Source organism: Acomys russatus, chromosome 17, assembly GCF_903995435.1.
Source record: "Acomys russatus chromosome 17, mAcoRus1.1, whole genome shotgun sequence".
Taxonomy (NCBI): domain Eukaryota; kingdom Metazoa; phylum Chordata; class Mammalia; order Rodentia; family Muridae; genus Acomys; species Acomys russatus.
This window is the reverse complement of record NC_067153.1, coordinates 58,470,173-58,487,704: the sequence shown is the minus strand read 5'-3', so window position 1 is coordinate 58,487,704 and position 17,532 is coordinate 58,470,173. Positions and strand designations below refer to the sequence as shown.

General features: G+C 41.1%; 1 protein-coding gene across 1 annotated transcript in view; it reads left to right on the top strand.

The window, feature by feature from the left end:
• Scaf11 (SR-related CTD associated factor 11) overlaps positions 1–16,143 on the top strand; it is a 51,673-nt gene extending 35,530 nt beyond the window's left edge. The window contains exons 7-15 of the mRNA XM_051160262.1: positions 3,176–3,234; positions 3,366–3,472; positions 5,169–5,270; positions 7,862–7,968; positions 9,240–11,897; positions 13,579–13,919; positions 15,055–15,273; positions 15,621–15,740; positions 15,907–16,143. Coding sequence (XP_051016219.1) covers positions 3,176–3,234; positions 3,366–3,472; positions 5,169–5,270; positions 7,862–7,968; positions 9,240–11,897; positions 13,579–13,919; positions 15,055–15,273; positions 15,621–15,740; positions 15,907–16,053 — 3,860 coding nt within the window. The 3' untranslated portion in view covers positions 16,054–16,143. The remainder of the gene's footprint in view (positions 1–3,175; positions 3,235–3,365; positions 3,473–5,168; positions 5,271–7,861; positions 7,969–9,239; positions 11,898–13,578; positions 13,920–15,054; positions 15,274–15,620; positions 15,741–15,906) is intronic.
• The last annotated feature ends 1,389 nt before the right edge of the window (positions 16,144–17,532 follow it).

Genomic DNA, 17,532 nt, shown 5'->3' with positions numbered 1-17,532 from the left:
ACAAAGTTAGGGGTACGATTATCAATAATAGAGTGGTGGAGTAGTTAGTTATACCTGAAAAATTATGAGGAAAATAATTAGTAATCTAGGAAATTATATTATATTTAGTCAAGGGCAGGAATAAAAATAAAGACATATCAAATACATTAGGTCTTATATATTAATTTCTATACATCCTTTCTCAGTTTTTGTTTTGTTTTGTTTGCTTTTTGTTTTTTGAGAATGTGTGTTCTTCATGAGGAGAAAGCAGAGTATCATTCTTAAGAAGAGCAAAGAATTGATGTAACAAGTTCTAAGCCAGCTCCTGGTGTGGCTGTAATTGTTAGTTTGTCCTGCAGAGTCAAGTGTTGCTGTACCAGGTGGGATAAAGTAGCAAAAGAAAACGGTGGGAAGGAGCATGAGGAATAAAGATGTATGTGATTAAAAAATAGAAACAAGGGGCTGGAGAGATGGCTCAGCAGTTGAGAGCACTGACTATTCTTCCAAAGGACCTGGGTTTAATTCCCAGCACCCACATGGCAACTCACAACTGTCTGTAACTCCCAAGATCTGACACCCTCACACAGACATACATGCCGGCAAAACACCAGTGCACATAAAATAAAAATAAATATATATTTTTTAAGATCCAGGAAAAATAATAGAAACATCAGAAGTCACGATATAGATGTTTTTTAGAAATAGGAAGATAAACCTGAGGTGATTTATAGCTATAATCCAAGGATTTGGGAGACCAAAGCAGGACTCTTGCTATAAATTCTAGACTATTGTGGGCTATATTTTATGTTCAGGATCAGCCTGGGGTATAGAATGAGATTTTCTCAAAACAAAAGAAAATAGTGAAATAAACATTGCAGAAAACATGGGATTTGATGCTTTTGATAAGTAGGTGGTGCTGTCTTCTTAAAATTTTTATATTAGATTACTGGCTATGTGAAATTATTTTTAGGAAATTACAATTTAGGGCTTTTTAATAATTTTTAGTTTTACTTTATGTGTATTTATGTCTTCTTTGGTGCCATTGAAGTTCAGTCAGGCCTTGGTTCCCCTGGATCTTGAGTTTTGGGTGATTGTGAACTGCCATGTGAGTGCGGAGAACCAAACCTGGGTCCTCTGCAAGAGCAGCTAGTGCTCTTACCAACTGAGCCATCTCACAAGCCCCAATTGGGAGAAATTAACCAGTATTGATTGGGGGGAAGTGTCACTGGAACTCTCGGTACTCTCAGCATTGGTGGAAAAGGAACAGTTCTTTCCACAGAGCAGTTTGTCTGATGGCTTCCCGAGGGAGGCTTCCAAAGGAACAGTAGCAGTATGTAGGCTGTGTATGTTTATTTAGTGAATGAATCAAAATAATTTAGTGCCTTAAGAGCCTACAGTGTAAGTTGCAGATGAATACCTAATTAACATTTTTACTGTTGGCTTTTTGAGAAATTTAAAAATCATTGTTTTGGTGAGTCGGTGGTGACCCACACCTTTAATTCGGCACTCTGCAGGCAGAGGCAGGTGGATCTCTGAGCGGGAGGCCAGCCTGGTCTGCAGAGCAAGGTTCAGGACAAGACAGTAAAGGACATGCAGAAACCCCACCCCTACCCCACTTCATTGTTTTATCTTTTATCTGCGCATCAAGGTGCATAATAGTAAGTTGTTGAACCTTAGCCAGGTCCATTGACCCCTATACCCTTATTCCGTTTGCTATACCAGTAGTGTAACAATGTATATGGCACATTAATGGTGATGGAAAAGGGAAATTACTGTACTATTAAGTAGAAAATGTGTGTTAACCAGCAGCATCAATAGAAGAAAACCGAGGACATACAGTCTTGAGCAGCAGGAAGAGGCTCCTACTTTGTGTTCTTTTGTTTGTTGTTTGGTGACGATCAGTAGACCGTTAGTGAAGCAAACAAACCTCCGAGACTACAGGTGCCACTTGCAATGTGGAGGTTTTCTAGAACATTTACAGCAACAGTTTATGATGAACCATAAATATATTGATCTGTCTGTCGCATGGACTGGGAAAATAGCCGAGTGGGTCAGAGTACTTGCTGTGCAAGTGTAAAAACCTGAGTTTGAGTCCCAGCACCCATGCAAGATTCTGGCAGTGCAGCTTGCACTCCGGCCTTTGTGGAGTGGATATAGGCAGGTCCTGGGGAGTCACTGGCCCTGCAGCGTAGCTGAAATGGTGAGCTTCACTTTAGTGGGAGATCCTGATTGAAGGCGATAAGAGAGGGGTAGAGGAAGATACCTGACATCTTCCATAGTCTCTGCATCACTATGGACATGCACGCACGCACATACAAGATGTTAATAGAATGTTTCTTTCTAGGGCAATATATGTTTTATAAAGAGCTAGAGAGATGGCTTAGTGATTATGATCGTGTACTGTTCTTGCAGAGGACCCAGGTTTGGTTCCCAGCATTCAACTCACAGCTCCTTAACTCTAGCTATGGGAATTCCGATGCCCCTGGACTGTGGGCACCAGCCCTCACATATACACACCTATATGCAGGCACCCCACCCATGTATTTAAATATTTTACACATTTAAAAATGATAAAACAATTCTTTAAATAAAAAGAGTATAAGCTTTACATTACCTAATTTGAAATTACACAGAGTAACTTCCAGATGAGGCAAATACGACAGTAGCACTGCTGCGGCAGAAGCAGTGCCAGTCATGTTCACTAAAGTGAGGAAGAACAGGGCGCTTGCCTCTAGAGAGTTAGTGGCTGAAGGTGATGGGCTCTGCAGGCCAAAGGCCCCGCTTTCCCCTGGGCAGCTTGTAGCTAGCTAACTTAAGTAATAGCTGGTTAAAAAAACAAAAACAAAAACAAAAAACCCTAGATATGTTAATTGCACTTTACGTTTAAAGACTTGTAACATTTTTTTTTACAACTTAAACATTTGGTTAAGGTGATAGAAAGTGTTGATTAGAATCATGATACTCAAAGTGCTGTGAATGTAACAGTTACATTTATTGTAACCTTATGTTCTTTCCTTTTGTCTGTGGTCTAAAAAGATAAGATGCAGTTTATATTTGTGAATTTTTTTAATGCAAATAATATTAGAGGTGCAGCACTTCTTGACACTTTGTCATTCTTCATCAATGTCAAAGGTATACAGACTTCTGAAATGAAATTTGAGGCAAGTAACCAGGTTCTGTTTTGTTTGTTTTATAGGAAACTTTTCAAACAATAAAATGAGTGGAAAGGAAAATGCTACAGTAAAGACAAATAAGGTTTGTTGAAATAAAGAAATGCCCTCTTCTTATAATATTTATAGTTACTTAGTGATTTGGTGCTTAAGGTGAATACAAATACTTTTAAGAATTGTTGTTTCTGGTTTCATAACAACTTTTTATATTTCTAGGTTCAAAGATCAAGTCAGTGTACAGATCCTTGTATCAGAAATGACATGTCCAGTATGTTTTCATGTTGCAGCCACAGTGGGGGACCTCGAACCCATAGAGCTTCCTGGTTAGTGCTTTCTGTCCTCAGCTTACAGTCTTTACCTGTCATGTGTTGTGTTGTTTTTGCTTTTTGAGATAGGGTTTCTCTGTGCAGCCTTGGCTGTCCTGCAACTCGCTCTGTAGACCAGGGTGGCCTTGTACTCACAGAGATCCATCCACCTGCCTCTGCCTTCCGAGTGCTGGGATGAAAGGCGTGTGCCGGCACATTGTTTTACCTGTAATTAACTTTGGTAGACATTTAAACTGGGCTGAGTAAAAGTGATGGTCCTCATTTTGCTATTGTTCCTTTAGGAAAACAAACTAGTTCCATCAAAAAGGAACCTTTGTTACACTAAAAAACGTATCGGTTCAGCCTGAGGTGCTAAGTAAAGAAGCGGAGTCTGACGTGTACTTTAAAGCTGCTAGCACAGCGCTGGGCAGACGCTAGACTAATACAAACCTTACTGCTCTAAACTGATACATGACACATCCACCACAGGCATTGGCCACTGTGATGCTCCACAGGCCATCCTTCCCTTCCTCTTCCTCCGCAGTCAGCCATCTCTCCTCCCAGCTGACTCCTCTCCTTGCTCCCCTCCAGGAAGCCCCGCCTTCCACTTCCTCTCCTCCTGCCCAGCTGATTGGCTAAATAGCACTTTATTGATGGTTGATATATCCACTCAGCATTCCTCCACAAACCTTATTTTTTTGAGTTATTCTGTGTTCTACAATGCTTGCCTATGTTAGTAGTAAATTATTGAGTATAATTTTGACCATATACTGGGGGAAAAAGGTATCTGTGAAATGATGAGTAGTACCTATTAAAACAGACCTGTTTTGCCAGGTGGTTGTGGTGCACGCCTTTAATCCCAGCACTTGGGAGGCAGAGGCAGGTGGATCATTGTGAGTTCCAGGCCAGCCTGGTCTACAAAGCGAGTCCAGGACAGCCAAGGATACACAGAGAAACCCTGTCTCAAAAAACCAAACCAAACCAAAAACCAGACCTGTGTTAGAGCTGATTGTGTCATTTTTGGCTATATAGTGATTGACAGGTAGATGTTGGGTATCTATTTGTGTGATTTAAATATTGAGATTTAAAAATTACACGGATTTAATTGAACCAACAAAGTAGAACAGAATTTTGATATTTTAGGGCTTGGCAGAGTATTTAAGAAACAATTATATCTGAATCCCTTGGTGAAAAGCTGAGCTAAATCTACTTTTGGTTAAGATAACCACGCCCATTTTTAATGTCTGACATGATTGTCGGAGTGAGAATTTCTCTCATAGTTGGCCGTTAGTGTCTGAATAGACAGCTGTCTCAATAACTCTTCATTCACCTGACCTCTTTGCCCTGGCATCTTTGTCAGCCCTAGTCAGAATTCGCATATGATGGAGCACTGCTGTAACTAGCAGGGCAGCAGCTCAGTTTGGGCTACGCAGTTAAAGTGTGAGACCAACCTAGACTTTGCATCTAGTAAGACTCTTGCAAGGCAAACAGCACCTGCCAGTAAATGCAGAATTCCAAGTATTCTTTGTAGTATGCATTCAAATACAGTCTTGTAGTGTAAAAATTCTACTTATTGTAGGGATATGCTTATTTTGAAACTGTTATGATACTGGGTGTGGAAACTATTGCTATTCTTGTCATAACTCTGTTATTACTCTAATCTTGTTAATTTTTGAAATTTTAATGAAAGTTTATTATTCTTTTTTTTTTTTAGTACAGAATCTATAGAAGTCAGTGAAATCAGTGCATTGATTAGACAGAAACGACAGGAACTGGAATTGTCATGGTTTCCTAATACGTTACCTGGAATTGGAAGGTAAAATTGTTCACTAAAATTTATATGCTAATACAAGTATAAAACTATTAACTCTTAAGTATAGGTTTCACCTGTACTTAAAGAGATTCTGTATAAATTAAGCTTTGGTGTTGCAAAGCTGAAGGAAGATTACCTGTGGGCTGTCTGCGGAAGCACTGTTTCTGTATTCGTGCTTTCATGTACATTCTTCTAAGTAAAGATTTGGTCAAATGCCTGCTCTGCCCTGGCCTTCAGGACTTTAGATGATCTGGTCTCCCTGAGAGTTCCCAAAGCAGGTGCAGTGCCAAGTACAAACTACTGACCGGAGCTCCTGCCTAACCTGGTCAGGGCTTCATTCTCTGTAAGGAGCTTTTCTCTCTCACTGTGATGAGCTCTGTGTGCAGTGCCTCCATGCTCTACAAATGACGGAACATAAATAGAAGTAACATTTTTGACGTCCAGATACTTAGAGTTTGAACTTTTTTTTTTTTGACAGTTTCTTGTTTTTGTGCTTGTACAAGTTGTATGTTCTTTTCAAGTGTTTTCCTGTAGAATCTCACTTGATACTGACTGTCGTGGTCTTTGTTAGGAGATTTAAATTTATTTAGAAAATGCTTGAGAAACGGGATTCTGCTTGAATGCAGAAAATCTAGAGACTTTATCTGGGCCACACCGCTCCTGACCTCACTCTCAGTGTAAGGACTTTAAAGTGTAAATGTAGTATAAAGAAGATTCCTTCAGTAGTTGACGGAGGGAGGGAGAAGGGGTCAAGAGAGCGAGAGGAGGCTTATTGAAAAGATGGGGGAATGCGCTCTACACACACACACACACACTCACACTCTCACACTCATGTAATTTTCTCTACACACACATTCTCACACACACTCACACACTCTTACACACACACTCACACACACTCACACACACATGTAATGTTCTCTACACACATACATTCTCACACTCACACACACACTCACACACACACACACACACTCACACACACACGTAATGTTCTCTACACACACTCTCTCTCACACACACACATGTAATGTTCTCTACATACACACTCTCTCTCACACACTCACACACATACATGTAATGTTCTCTACACACACATACTCTCTCTCACACACACACTCACACACACACATGTAATGTTCTCTACACACACACTCTCTCACACACTCACACACATACATGTAATGTTCTCTACACACACACTCTCTCTCACACACTCATACACACACACTCACACACACATGTAATGTTCTCTACACACACTCTCTCTCACACACTCACACACACATGTAATGTTCTCTACATACACACTCTCTCACACACTCACACACACACTCACACTCACACACACACATGTAATGTTCTCTACACACACTCACACATTCACACACACACACTCACACACACACATGTAATGTTCTCTACATACACACTCTCTCACACACTCACACACATACATGTAATGTTCTCTACACACACATACTCTCTCTCACACACACACTCACACACACACATGTAATGTTCTCTACACACACACTCTCTCTCACACACTCACACACATACATGTAATGTTCTCTACACACACTCTCTCACACACTCACACACACACTCACACTCACACACACACACATGTAATGTTCTCTACACACACACTCTCACACACACACTCACACACATACATGTAATGTTCTCTACACACATACATTCTTACACACACTCTCACACACACTCACACGCACTCTCACATACACTCCCACACACTCTCTCACACACACACATGTAATGTTCGCTACACACACACACACACACACACACACACGTATTGGTTAAAAGTCATCACGTTGTATAACTAAAGGAACTTAGATTTTATATCAACTTTGCTTCAGAGTGGGTATTGTTTATAGTAGCAGAAGAGGGCAAAATGTTTAGTGCCCCCCCCCCCTTTTTTTTTATCCAGGGCTTCTCTGTGTAGCTCTGGCTGTAGACCAGGTTGGCTTTGAATTTGCAGAGATCCGCCTGCCTTTGCCTCCAAAGAGCTGGGATAAAAGGTGTGTGCCACCACTGCCTGGCCAACATCTTTTTTTAAAAGACTAAATCACGTTGTTTTTTGAAGATGTATTGTTGTGTCTAAGTACATATGTCCATGTGAGTATGTGCACATTTGTGTGGGTGTGTTTGGGGCCTGGGGAGGTGGAGTTGTAGGCAGCTATGAGCCACATAGCCCGGATGCCGGGAGCTGAGGTAGAGCCCTTGGGAACACCAGCTAGCACTCTTAGCCATAAGCCATCTCTCTGTACCCCCCTCCAACAAAACCTGTAATAAAATGATTCCGTTATTTAAAAGAGAAATGTTTGTACTCTGAATTACTTTCATCTTGTTTGCTGTTATATTAGCATAAAAATATGCCTTTAAAGTTTTTTTGTTTGCCATATTTGGGCAATAAATAACCTTGAGCTTAGATGTTTAGTTATTTGGCAAGAAAAGCGTAAGTCTGTATTTTAATATTGCTAATCTAATTTGGAGAATGTAGTAGTTTTTAATACCTAGCGCAGTTTTTTAGACTACATAACTAAAGTCTTTGCTTAAATTTTCAGAGTTGGCTTTGTACCTTGGAGTGTTGAAACAGCAGTCCTTCCTCTGATCTCCTCTGTGTTGCCAACAACTATTTTTCCAGCAAGTACTGTGTCATTAGAAATTTTTGGTAAAGTTTGTGATTTTTTTGTTGTTGTTATAAAAATAACTACTAGCTCCATTTGCCTTCATAAACTCATGAGTGTTGATTTAGAATAGCTGTGTAAGTTAGAGGGATTCCTGGATACTTCTGTACATACCTGGCTAGTGTCTGGCTTTAAAATCATTACAACTGTAGTACATGTGCACAACAGACTGTCATAGAGCCATTCAAAGGGGGAATCACATCTGTTGCAATGGATGAAGGTGGAGGGCATCGTGCAGAGTTTCACAGTCCTGGCACAAATGACAGTAATCATACTTAAACTCATGTGGAATTTCAGTGGCCGTGGTAGTAACCGTGACGTGGAGTTAGGTGGGCTGAGTAAGGACCAAAGGCCATGGATCTAGTTTATAAACGGCAACTACAGTTAATAGCATCATCTTGGAAAATGCAGAGTGAGTGTGCAGTGTCCACACTATACACACAAAGGTAGCGGTGTGGAGTGGTGTCTATGTTAATTGGGTAAATTTTATCATTTCACTGTACTTTAAAGCATGTTGTACATGGCAAATATATATAGCTTCACAAAGTTTTTTAATTTTCTAACTAGAAAATCTGTTCTACATTTTTCCATTAAAATTTTTTTCATATGCATTTATATTATTACACCTTTATACAATAGATTACTTATAGCAAGAAGAGCCATGACACAATCAGGAATCATATAAATGTTACATTCTTAGTGTTTTGACTATTTGTGTTTTACATTTTTAAGACTTAGAGAAATGATTAGAAGTTTTTTCAGTTCATAGCTCTTTAGAAATAACATCTGTGAGTTCATTATAGACAAGTAGTCTTCACACTTACGGGTAGCATTTCTTTTGTCCTTTGCCTAGAAAGTAAGAGTTCATAAACAGTTTGTACCTGAGAAAACACTTCTGGCTATACCCTTATTTCAGTAGCATTAAAAATACTGATGACCAGCTGGTTGTGGTATGGCACATGTCTGTAATCCAGCACTTGGGAAGGTGGAGGTAGGCAGACCCAGGAGTTCAAGGTCATCCTTGACTATATAGTGAGTTTAAGACTAACCTGGCATACAAAAGATTATCTCAATCTCTTGTCCCCCAGATATTAATGAAACCATCTATACTCATTTGTTAGAGATACACTTAACAGTTTGATTCACAAGTATATTGTTTCATTGTATTTCAGATACTTACTATTCTTAAACGAACTATAGTCAAATTATGTTTTTAAATATTTAAAAAAACCCTTTTATTTTTCAACATTGTCAGGTACTTCTCATAAGGGATATGCATTAGCACATACCCAAGGAGGCGGAGAAAAAAAGCAGACTTCTGGCACATCAAATACCAGAGGATCAAGACGAAAACCTGCAACAACTGCTCCTACGAGGAGGTCCACACGGAACACAAAAGCTGAGACAGCCAGCCAGCCCCCGAAATCCCCAGTGTCAAATAATTCTGAGTGTGATGCCCCAGGGAACAGTAATTCTTCTGTAAGTATTTCTCCTCCAGCTGAATCAGAAAAGCAAACAAGACAAGCTCCAAAACGGAAGTCTGTAAGGAGAGGAAGAAAACTACCTTTAATGAAAAAGAAACTTCGGAAATCTGTACCTCCCCCTGAAAAAACAACATCTAGTGATTCAGTAGAGGACGAAACAGTGGACTCTGACACACCACCCATGCTGGAGAAAGAGCAACAGTCAGGTGTAGAAAACAGTAACATTTGTTCTGCTCAGACAGATGGAGAAAATCATTTGGCTCATTGCTTGGAAAGTTGCAGTGAGCAAACAGAAGAAAGTGAACAAGCTAAGAATGATGAGAGAGAGGAACGAGTAGACCTTTTAAATTCTGAATCTTGCACCCAGGAGCTTCCTGTGCTTGTTGGAGAGGACACGGGCATAGAGACTGAGGAGTCCTGTGTAGACCATAATAGTCCTCCAGGTACTACTGTAAAAGGCAGCGGTGTGTTAGAACATCAGGAGCAGGTGTCTGGAAGTTCAGAGTCAGAGGTGCAGGCACTGGTGTGCACAGGGAGCCCTCCTGATGAGTTTCTTACCTCTTTACCTTCCGACACTGGAGCACACCAGCCAGTGTCCAGTCCCGTGGGTGAGACACCTGAAAGTACAGGGTCAGGGGTTAATGACGGAAACACAGAGGAGAGTCTCACAGTAGAAAGTAATGATTTGAAAGACGCTGCAGTAAACATAGAAACATTTGTAGAGAGCCCCAAAATGGAATCTTCTGAGGGTGAAATTACACATACACTGGACGGACAATGTGTTACAGGCAGCTCAGACACTGAGTTGCCTGAGCATGTTCAAACTGAAAATGAGGAAATAATTTCAACGTGTGACACTTCAGAAAATGAAAGTTCTGGTGCTGTTCAAGATTGTGAAGACAGTTTACTAAAACATAACCTTGACAGCCCCCAATTGGACAAATCCTTAGAAGAAAAGACAGGATCTTTGACTGAGCACCCCAAACCTACAGAGTTACCTAACACACAGGTTGAACAGAGTGAGAAACACTTTAATGAAGATAATAACGAGACAGTACCTATGGAGTGTGACTCCTTTTGTAGTGACCAGAATGAGTCTGAAATGGAGTCATCTGCAAATACTGACTCTAAACAACTGAGTGAAAATTCTGTGGTGCACAGTTGTGACAACAAGCCATCTTCCGAAGCTGCAGTTGAAAAGGTTGAAACTGTATCTCAACCAACCGAAAGCCTCGTAGGTAAAGCCCCAAAGCCTCGTGCTCGAAGATCCAGATTCCATTCCCCATCTACAACGTGGTGTCCCAACAAAGACACTGCGCAGGAAAAGAGACGGGCTCAGTCTCCATCACCAAAGAGAGAGACTGCAATAGAAAGCAAGAATTCTCAGTCATTATCACCCAAGAGAGAATCTGGCAGAGGACGAAGGAAATCTCGTTCTCTCTCACCAAAAAAAGACGTGGCAAGAGAAAGGAGGCAGTCTCGGTCTCCAAAGAGAGAGAATGCTAGGGAAGCCAAAAGGTCTGAGTCAGGGTCCCCAAGAAGAGACACTTCTAGAGAGAACCAGAGGTCTCAGTCCCGAGTGAAAGATTCTTCCTCAAGAGAAAAATCTAGGTCCCGGAGCAGAGAAAGAGAAAGTGATAGAGATGGGCAGAGAAGAGAGAGAGATAGAGAGAGGAGAGCCAGAAGATGGTCTCGGTCCAGATCTCGCTCCCGATCGCCATCAAGAATGAGAACAAAAAGTAAGAGTTCATCATTTGGTAGAAATGAAAGAGATAATTACTCTCCTCGGTGGAAGGACAGATGGACAAATGATGGTTGGAGGTGTCCTCGAGGAAATGACCGACACCGAAGGAATGACTCAGAGAAACAGAATGAAAACACAAGAAAAGAAAAAAATGATGTCATTGCTGATGGTCATGATCCAAATTCTACAGATAAGCATAGAAATGACTGTCCCAGTTGGGTAACAGAAAAAATAAACTCTGGGCCAGATCCAAGGACCAGAAATCCAGAAAAGTTAAAAGATTCTCATTGGGAAGACAATAGAAATGAAAATTCAGGGAATTCTTGGACTAAAAACTTTGGCCCAGGCTGGATGTCCAGCCGAGGTCGAGGTAGCCGAGGGAAAGGCGGTTACAGAGGTAATTTTGCCTACAGTGACCAGAGCGAAAACAGGTGGCAGAGCCGCACACCGCTCTCAGGGAGTGACTCCTTCAAGTCTGTGGAGCAGCAGCCCTCTAAGCGGAAAAGTGAACAAGAGCTGCCATTCGGCACACCAGCAGACAGGTCAGGGTGGACATCTGCATCCAGTTGGGCAGTAAGAAAGACTCTGCCAGCAGATGTGCAAAACTATTACTCGCGGCGTGGGAGGAATTCTTCAGGTCCACAGTCTGGGTGGATGAGACAAGAGGAGGAAACACCTGAACAGGGTAACATTCTTTGCTTGTTCTTGATGTTTAACTTGAAGGAAGAGTCTATGAACCTAACAGCTTTAATTAAAATGATCTTTAACTCAGTAGTTATATGTCACTTTTAATTATACAAATACATAGTAAATTAACATTTATTATTGTTATTGTTACTGTTGTTGTTGTTGTTATTATTATTAGACAGGGTTTCACTGTGTAACCTTGGCTGGCCTGGAACTGACTCTTAAGAGACCAGGCTGGTCTTTATGTACAGAGATCTACCTACCTCTGCTTCTTGAGTGCTAGAATTAAAGTCATGCACTACCATACCTTGCTAAAATAGTATTTCTTTAGCGCCAAATCTTACCAAAGATTTAAATATATTGTGTGTTGTTTGCTGCATTCGAGGCGTCTGGAATGTTATTATACATAATTTAACTTGTATTTCATTTATTTCCAAAACGGAAAAGAAAAAGCTGTTGAAAAATATTCAGCTGGTATTTTTTTTAAACGCATTTTTAGTGAAAAATAAAACAATTCATATTACATCTCATTTTCTATCCCATCCCATACATCCTCCCGTTCCTCCCTTCCTCCCACTTTCACCCCAATCCCCCTTCCCTATGAATGTGACCGAGGGGGACCTCCTCCCCCTGAATATGGTGCTAGGGTATCAAGTTTCTTCTTGGTAGTCCGCTATCCTTCCTCCCGAGTGCCATTGGGCCTCCCCATCAAGGGGACATGGCCAAATATGGGGCACCAGAGATCCTGTGAAAGTCAGTCCCCGGTCTCCACTTAACTGGAGAATGTTCTGTCCCTTGGTTAGATTTGGTTAGGGGTTTGATGATGGCTGCACGTTTTGTCCTTGGTTGGTGCCTTGGATCAAGCAGAACCCCTGGGCTCAGATCCACCCATCATAATGTTCCTTATGTAGGTTTCTAGGACCCTCTGGATCCACCTACTTCCCTATCGCCTATATTTTTCTCACCTAGAGTCTCAATAGGATGTTCTCACCTCTATCCCACTTTCCTGGTAGGTGCAGACTTTCATGGGACCTGCCCCTTGGGCTAGTGTCCAGTTATAAGTGAGTATATACTATTTGAGTCTCTCTGCTTCTGGGTTAGCTCACTCATTAAGATCATTTCTAATTCAATCCATTTGTCCACAAATGATGTTTTTGAGACAGGGTTTCTCTGTGTAACAGCTAAGCCTTTCCTAGATTCTAGACCAGGCTGGCCTTGAACTTAGAGATCCACCTGTCTCTGCTTCCCTGAGTGCTGTGATTAAAGGCATGTGCCACCATGCCTGGCTGATGTTATCTTTCTAAACTAGTCATTTGAATTATCAATTCTTAATTTTTTATTTTTATTTATTTTAAAGACAGTGTCTCCTTATGTAACCCTAGCTGGAATTTGAAAGTAGAACAGAGTAGTCCACCCGAGTGCTTGGATTAAAAAGTGTGAGGTACCATTCCTAGCTTTCTTTGCTAATTTTGATGTATGTTATTTGAATTTATATTAGTAATTTTGAGCATTTTTCTCTTGTTAGAAATTGATTGCATATTATTTAAAAATGACAAGATTAAATAAATAGCTTTGGTTTATTGTTTATTGCTATTTGTTTCTGTGTTTATGGTAAGTGTAACTTCGTGGGTTTTTTGGTTTTTTTTTGTTTTTTAAACAAATCTTTTTTCTTTTGACAGATTCTAACGTAAAAGACCAAACAAATCAAGTTGATGGTTCTCAGTTACCTGTAAATATGATGCAGCCACACATGAGTGTAATTCAGCCGCCACTGACGGCCCCGCACCAGCCTATGGGTATCTTCCCGTACCCAGTGGGTGTCCACGCCCCTTTGATGAATATGCAGCGGAACCCATTTCCCATGCACCCTCCGCTGCCCGTGCATCTCCACACAGGAGTGCCTCTCATGCAGGTAGCTGCCCCTGCCAGCATGCCTCAGGGACCACCACCGCCACCCCCTCCTCCGCCATCACAGCAGGTCAGCTACGTTGCCTCACAGCCAGATGGGAAGCAAGTGCAGGTATGTTCTTAGCTTGAGTTCAATCAACAGTCTTAATAAACATTTGCCATCCCCAGACAAGAAACTTGTCCAGGAACTTACATCATCAAGTGCAAGCTACATGCTCGCCATTACTCATATCTAAACACATTTCTTTTCGATGTTGCTGTTTGGCTTGGTCACGTTAGTGAATTCAAGTTAGAGTCAGGTTTGAGTTCACTTTTAAAGAATTCCCTAAAATTTTAAAGCCTCTTAGTAGCAAAGTGGTTGGGAACTAGTGAATGCTTTTATAACACTTGCTGTCTTGCTGGGGTAAACCATAGATAAAGATGTTATCCATTACCATCTGCTTTCGTCTCATTTTGAGTTTATTGCACTAAGAAGAGATGAATCCCTGTGGGAGACAGAAAATGCAGATACTTTGCAAACATTGTGGTGCTTATAGTTTTGCCTGTACTTAGTTTTTATTGGTGGGCGGGGGGCAGCGAGGAGAGGGAGAGAGCAAAGACAAACTACACAGTGGGCATGTAGATGTCGGAGGATAACTTTTTTTTTGGTTTTTCGAGACAGGGTTTCTCTGTGTAGCCTTGGCCATCCTGGACTCACTTTGTAGACCAGGCTGGCCTCGAACTCACAGCAATCCGCCTGCCTCTGCCTCCCGAGTGCTGGGATTAAAGGCGTGCGCTACCACGCCCGGCTCTGTCGGAGGATAACTTTGAGGAGCCAATTCTCACCCTATCATGTGGGTTCCAGTGATTGACCTCAGGTCCTCAGGCTTGTGCGGTAAGCACTTTGCCTTACTAGGTCATCTTGCCATCTCCACCTACATTATTGAAGAGACATTTGATGAGCCGGGTGTGGTGGTGCGCAGCACTCAGGAGGCAGAGGCGGCTGGATCTCTTTGAGGTTCAGTCCAGCCTGGTCTACGAAGTGAGTCCAAGACAGCCAGGGCTGCATAGAGAAAACCCTGTGCTGAAAAAACAAAGGAACATTTGATACACTTAAATAAGGAGTCTAATCACCTTTCTTCAACCAGCCCTTGATGTATATATTTCCTAAAATGAGTACTTCTTGGGGTTTTTAATGTCATTCCTGATACATAAGTGTTTCTTTTCAGTACAGTACTTCATTGACAAATGTTACCTCTTTAAAACAGGGCCTCCCCAGTGCTTCTCATGTAAGTAATAACATGGCTGCACAAGTCGTGCCTGCTCCATCAGCAGCCCCGGAGAACACGGGATCAGGTCAGGGGCCAAGTTCTGGTAATACTTCGTCATCAAGTCACGCCCAAGCCTCTAATGCTGCTGTAAAATTGGCAGAAAGCAAAGTAAGTGTTACAGTGGAAGCCAGCGCAGATAGCTCGAAGACAGACAAGGCAAGTTCAAGGTTGAGAGCAACCTAAATAATTCTGTATGTAATAAAGATGAACAAATTATAGCTTTGATTTTATGAGAGATGGAGGGGATTTATTATTGAGAGTTTGAAATTCAAACCTTATCTAAAGGATTTTGTGTAATGCTGTTGTTTCTTGGTGAGTTGCCACTAATATTGTGTAATCACTTTTAGAAATGTTTGATATATGTATTAATAACTATGCATTTTGTTTATGCCATTTGAAAAGTTCCTTACATTGTCAAAGCATACTGTTATCAATTTCATAATTCTAGAAAGTTTTGGAGGGTGTAAGGCTGACATAATAATCACACATTTTCTTCTCATCAGAAATTGCAAATTCAAGAGAAAGCTGCACAGGAGGTGAAACTGGCTATTAAGCCATTTTACCAAAATAAAGACATCACTAAGGAAGAGTACAAAGAGATTGTGCGGAAGGCCGTGGACAAAGTAAGTATAACTGCAGTGTGGAGTATTTTAACCACCTCTGCTGTAGTGGAGGATGCCTGTTAGGTCTTGTGTGCTCATAAAAACAAGCTGCTGTCTTTGGGGTTTTCATAGTGCTGTCTATTTGGCATTGAGCATGAAAAACATTTCCCCTTCTTCCCTCTTTTAGGTTTGTCATAGTAAGAGTGGAGAAGTAAATTCTACTAAAGTGGCAAATCTGGTTAAAGCCTATGTAGACAAATATAAATATTCACGGAAGGGGAGCCAGAAGAAAACTTTGGAAGAACCTGTGTCTACCGAAAAAAATATAGCCTGATATGGGAGTGCTGTAAAGGACATTGTCAAGATATCTGCAAAGTGCAATTCAACGTGTACCCTTACTGAAAAATACACAACTGTGATTGAAGTCTGGTTTTGATAAAATTATTTTTTTTATTGTAGGACATAATGCTTTGTTCTAAATATAGCTGTGCACTGCAACTTCTGTATCTAACCTTCACCCCAATAAAGCAGATTGAAGGGAAGAACCAAGGGTGTAATGGAATGTGTCCTCATGTGGATCCTGAAAGATGTATAGCTTTTAAAGAGAACAGTGGAGTGCGTAAGTCAGAAACTCCTTGACGGGCTGGTTTTGGAAAACATCTATATTTATGTATAATACATTTACTCTGTCAGTCTGAAACAGTGTGATCCGAATGACCTTCCCCTTCTAACTGTAGACATTCCAGCCAGGCATGGCCATTCAGTATGTCTGTATTAGTAGAACATGCCAGGCACCAGGCCAGGTGTCTGAATCAACTGCTCAGACAGAAAGCAGGTCACCATGAGTGAGAATCCGCTTCACCTGCGGTGCCACAGACAAAGGTCACACTGTGTGCTGGGTGTGTGCTCTTCTCTCCCAATCTAGAAAAAAAATAATACTAGCAGTGTGATTTGCTGCATCACAACTTTGCCAGTCTAAAGCTTTGTTAAGTTTAGAAGACCAATTTGGGTAAAAGCTAGCTTTTTAAAAACCATATTCTTTCATTATGCCTTCTGTTTACCAGTGATGGTAAATTATTTGTGCCAATTAGAGAATTGCTAGTAGGTCTTGATCTACCTTTTCTGGGGACTAAGATACAACACAGGACCTAATTCCCCAGCTTGAGGCGGTTGCTCGTCTGTCATCGTGTCAGAGCTTGATTCTTCTCACACTTCAGAAGTTCCCCAGTGGTTTACAGTGAATAAAGTGTTAATTTGGTGATTGATAGCCGGGCTGCAGAATTCTAGTTACTAAAGACGTGTCTAGCAGAAGGAGAGAAAAATTAAGTAATGGTATTTTTGCTTAGGTTATTAGGGGCTAGAGTTGTTTTTTATTTTTTTTTTAAGCACTGAGATATGTTAATGTTTATGAAAGGTAAATTCAGAGTGCTTATGGCACTTTTACTTACTTTTCTTTTTTATTTTTCTTTTAGATTTATTTAAGCAGCATTCTGCCTGCCAGAAGAGGGCATCAGATCTCATTATAGATGGTTGTGAGCCACCACGTGGTTGCTGGGAATTGAACCCACGACCTTTGGAAGAACACACAGTGCTCTTAACTTCTGAGCCATCTCTCCAGCCCCCTATGGCACTTATTTTCATAGGCATCTAGAAAGAACAATTCTTTCTATGATGAACTTTGATTCCAGTTAACCATTTTCAGCACCTATCAAGTGGTTAAAAAGATGTTCCAATAGTGTGGTGATGGGTCAAGATGAACACATACTTAGTGCGGCCGATCCGTTCACTAACGTAACAAGAGCCCAGTAGTCCC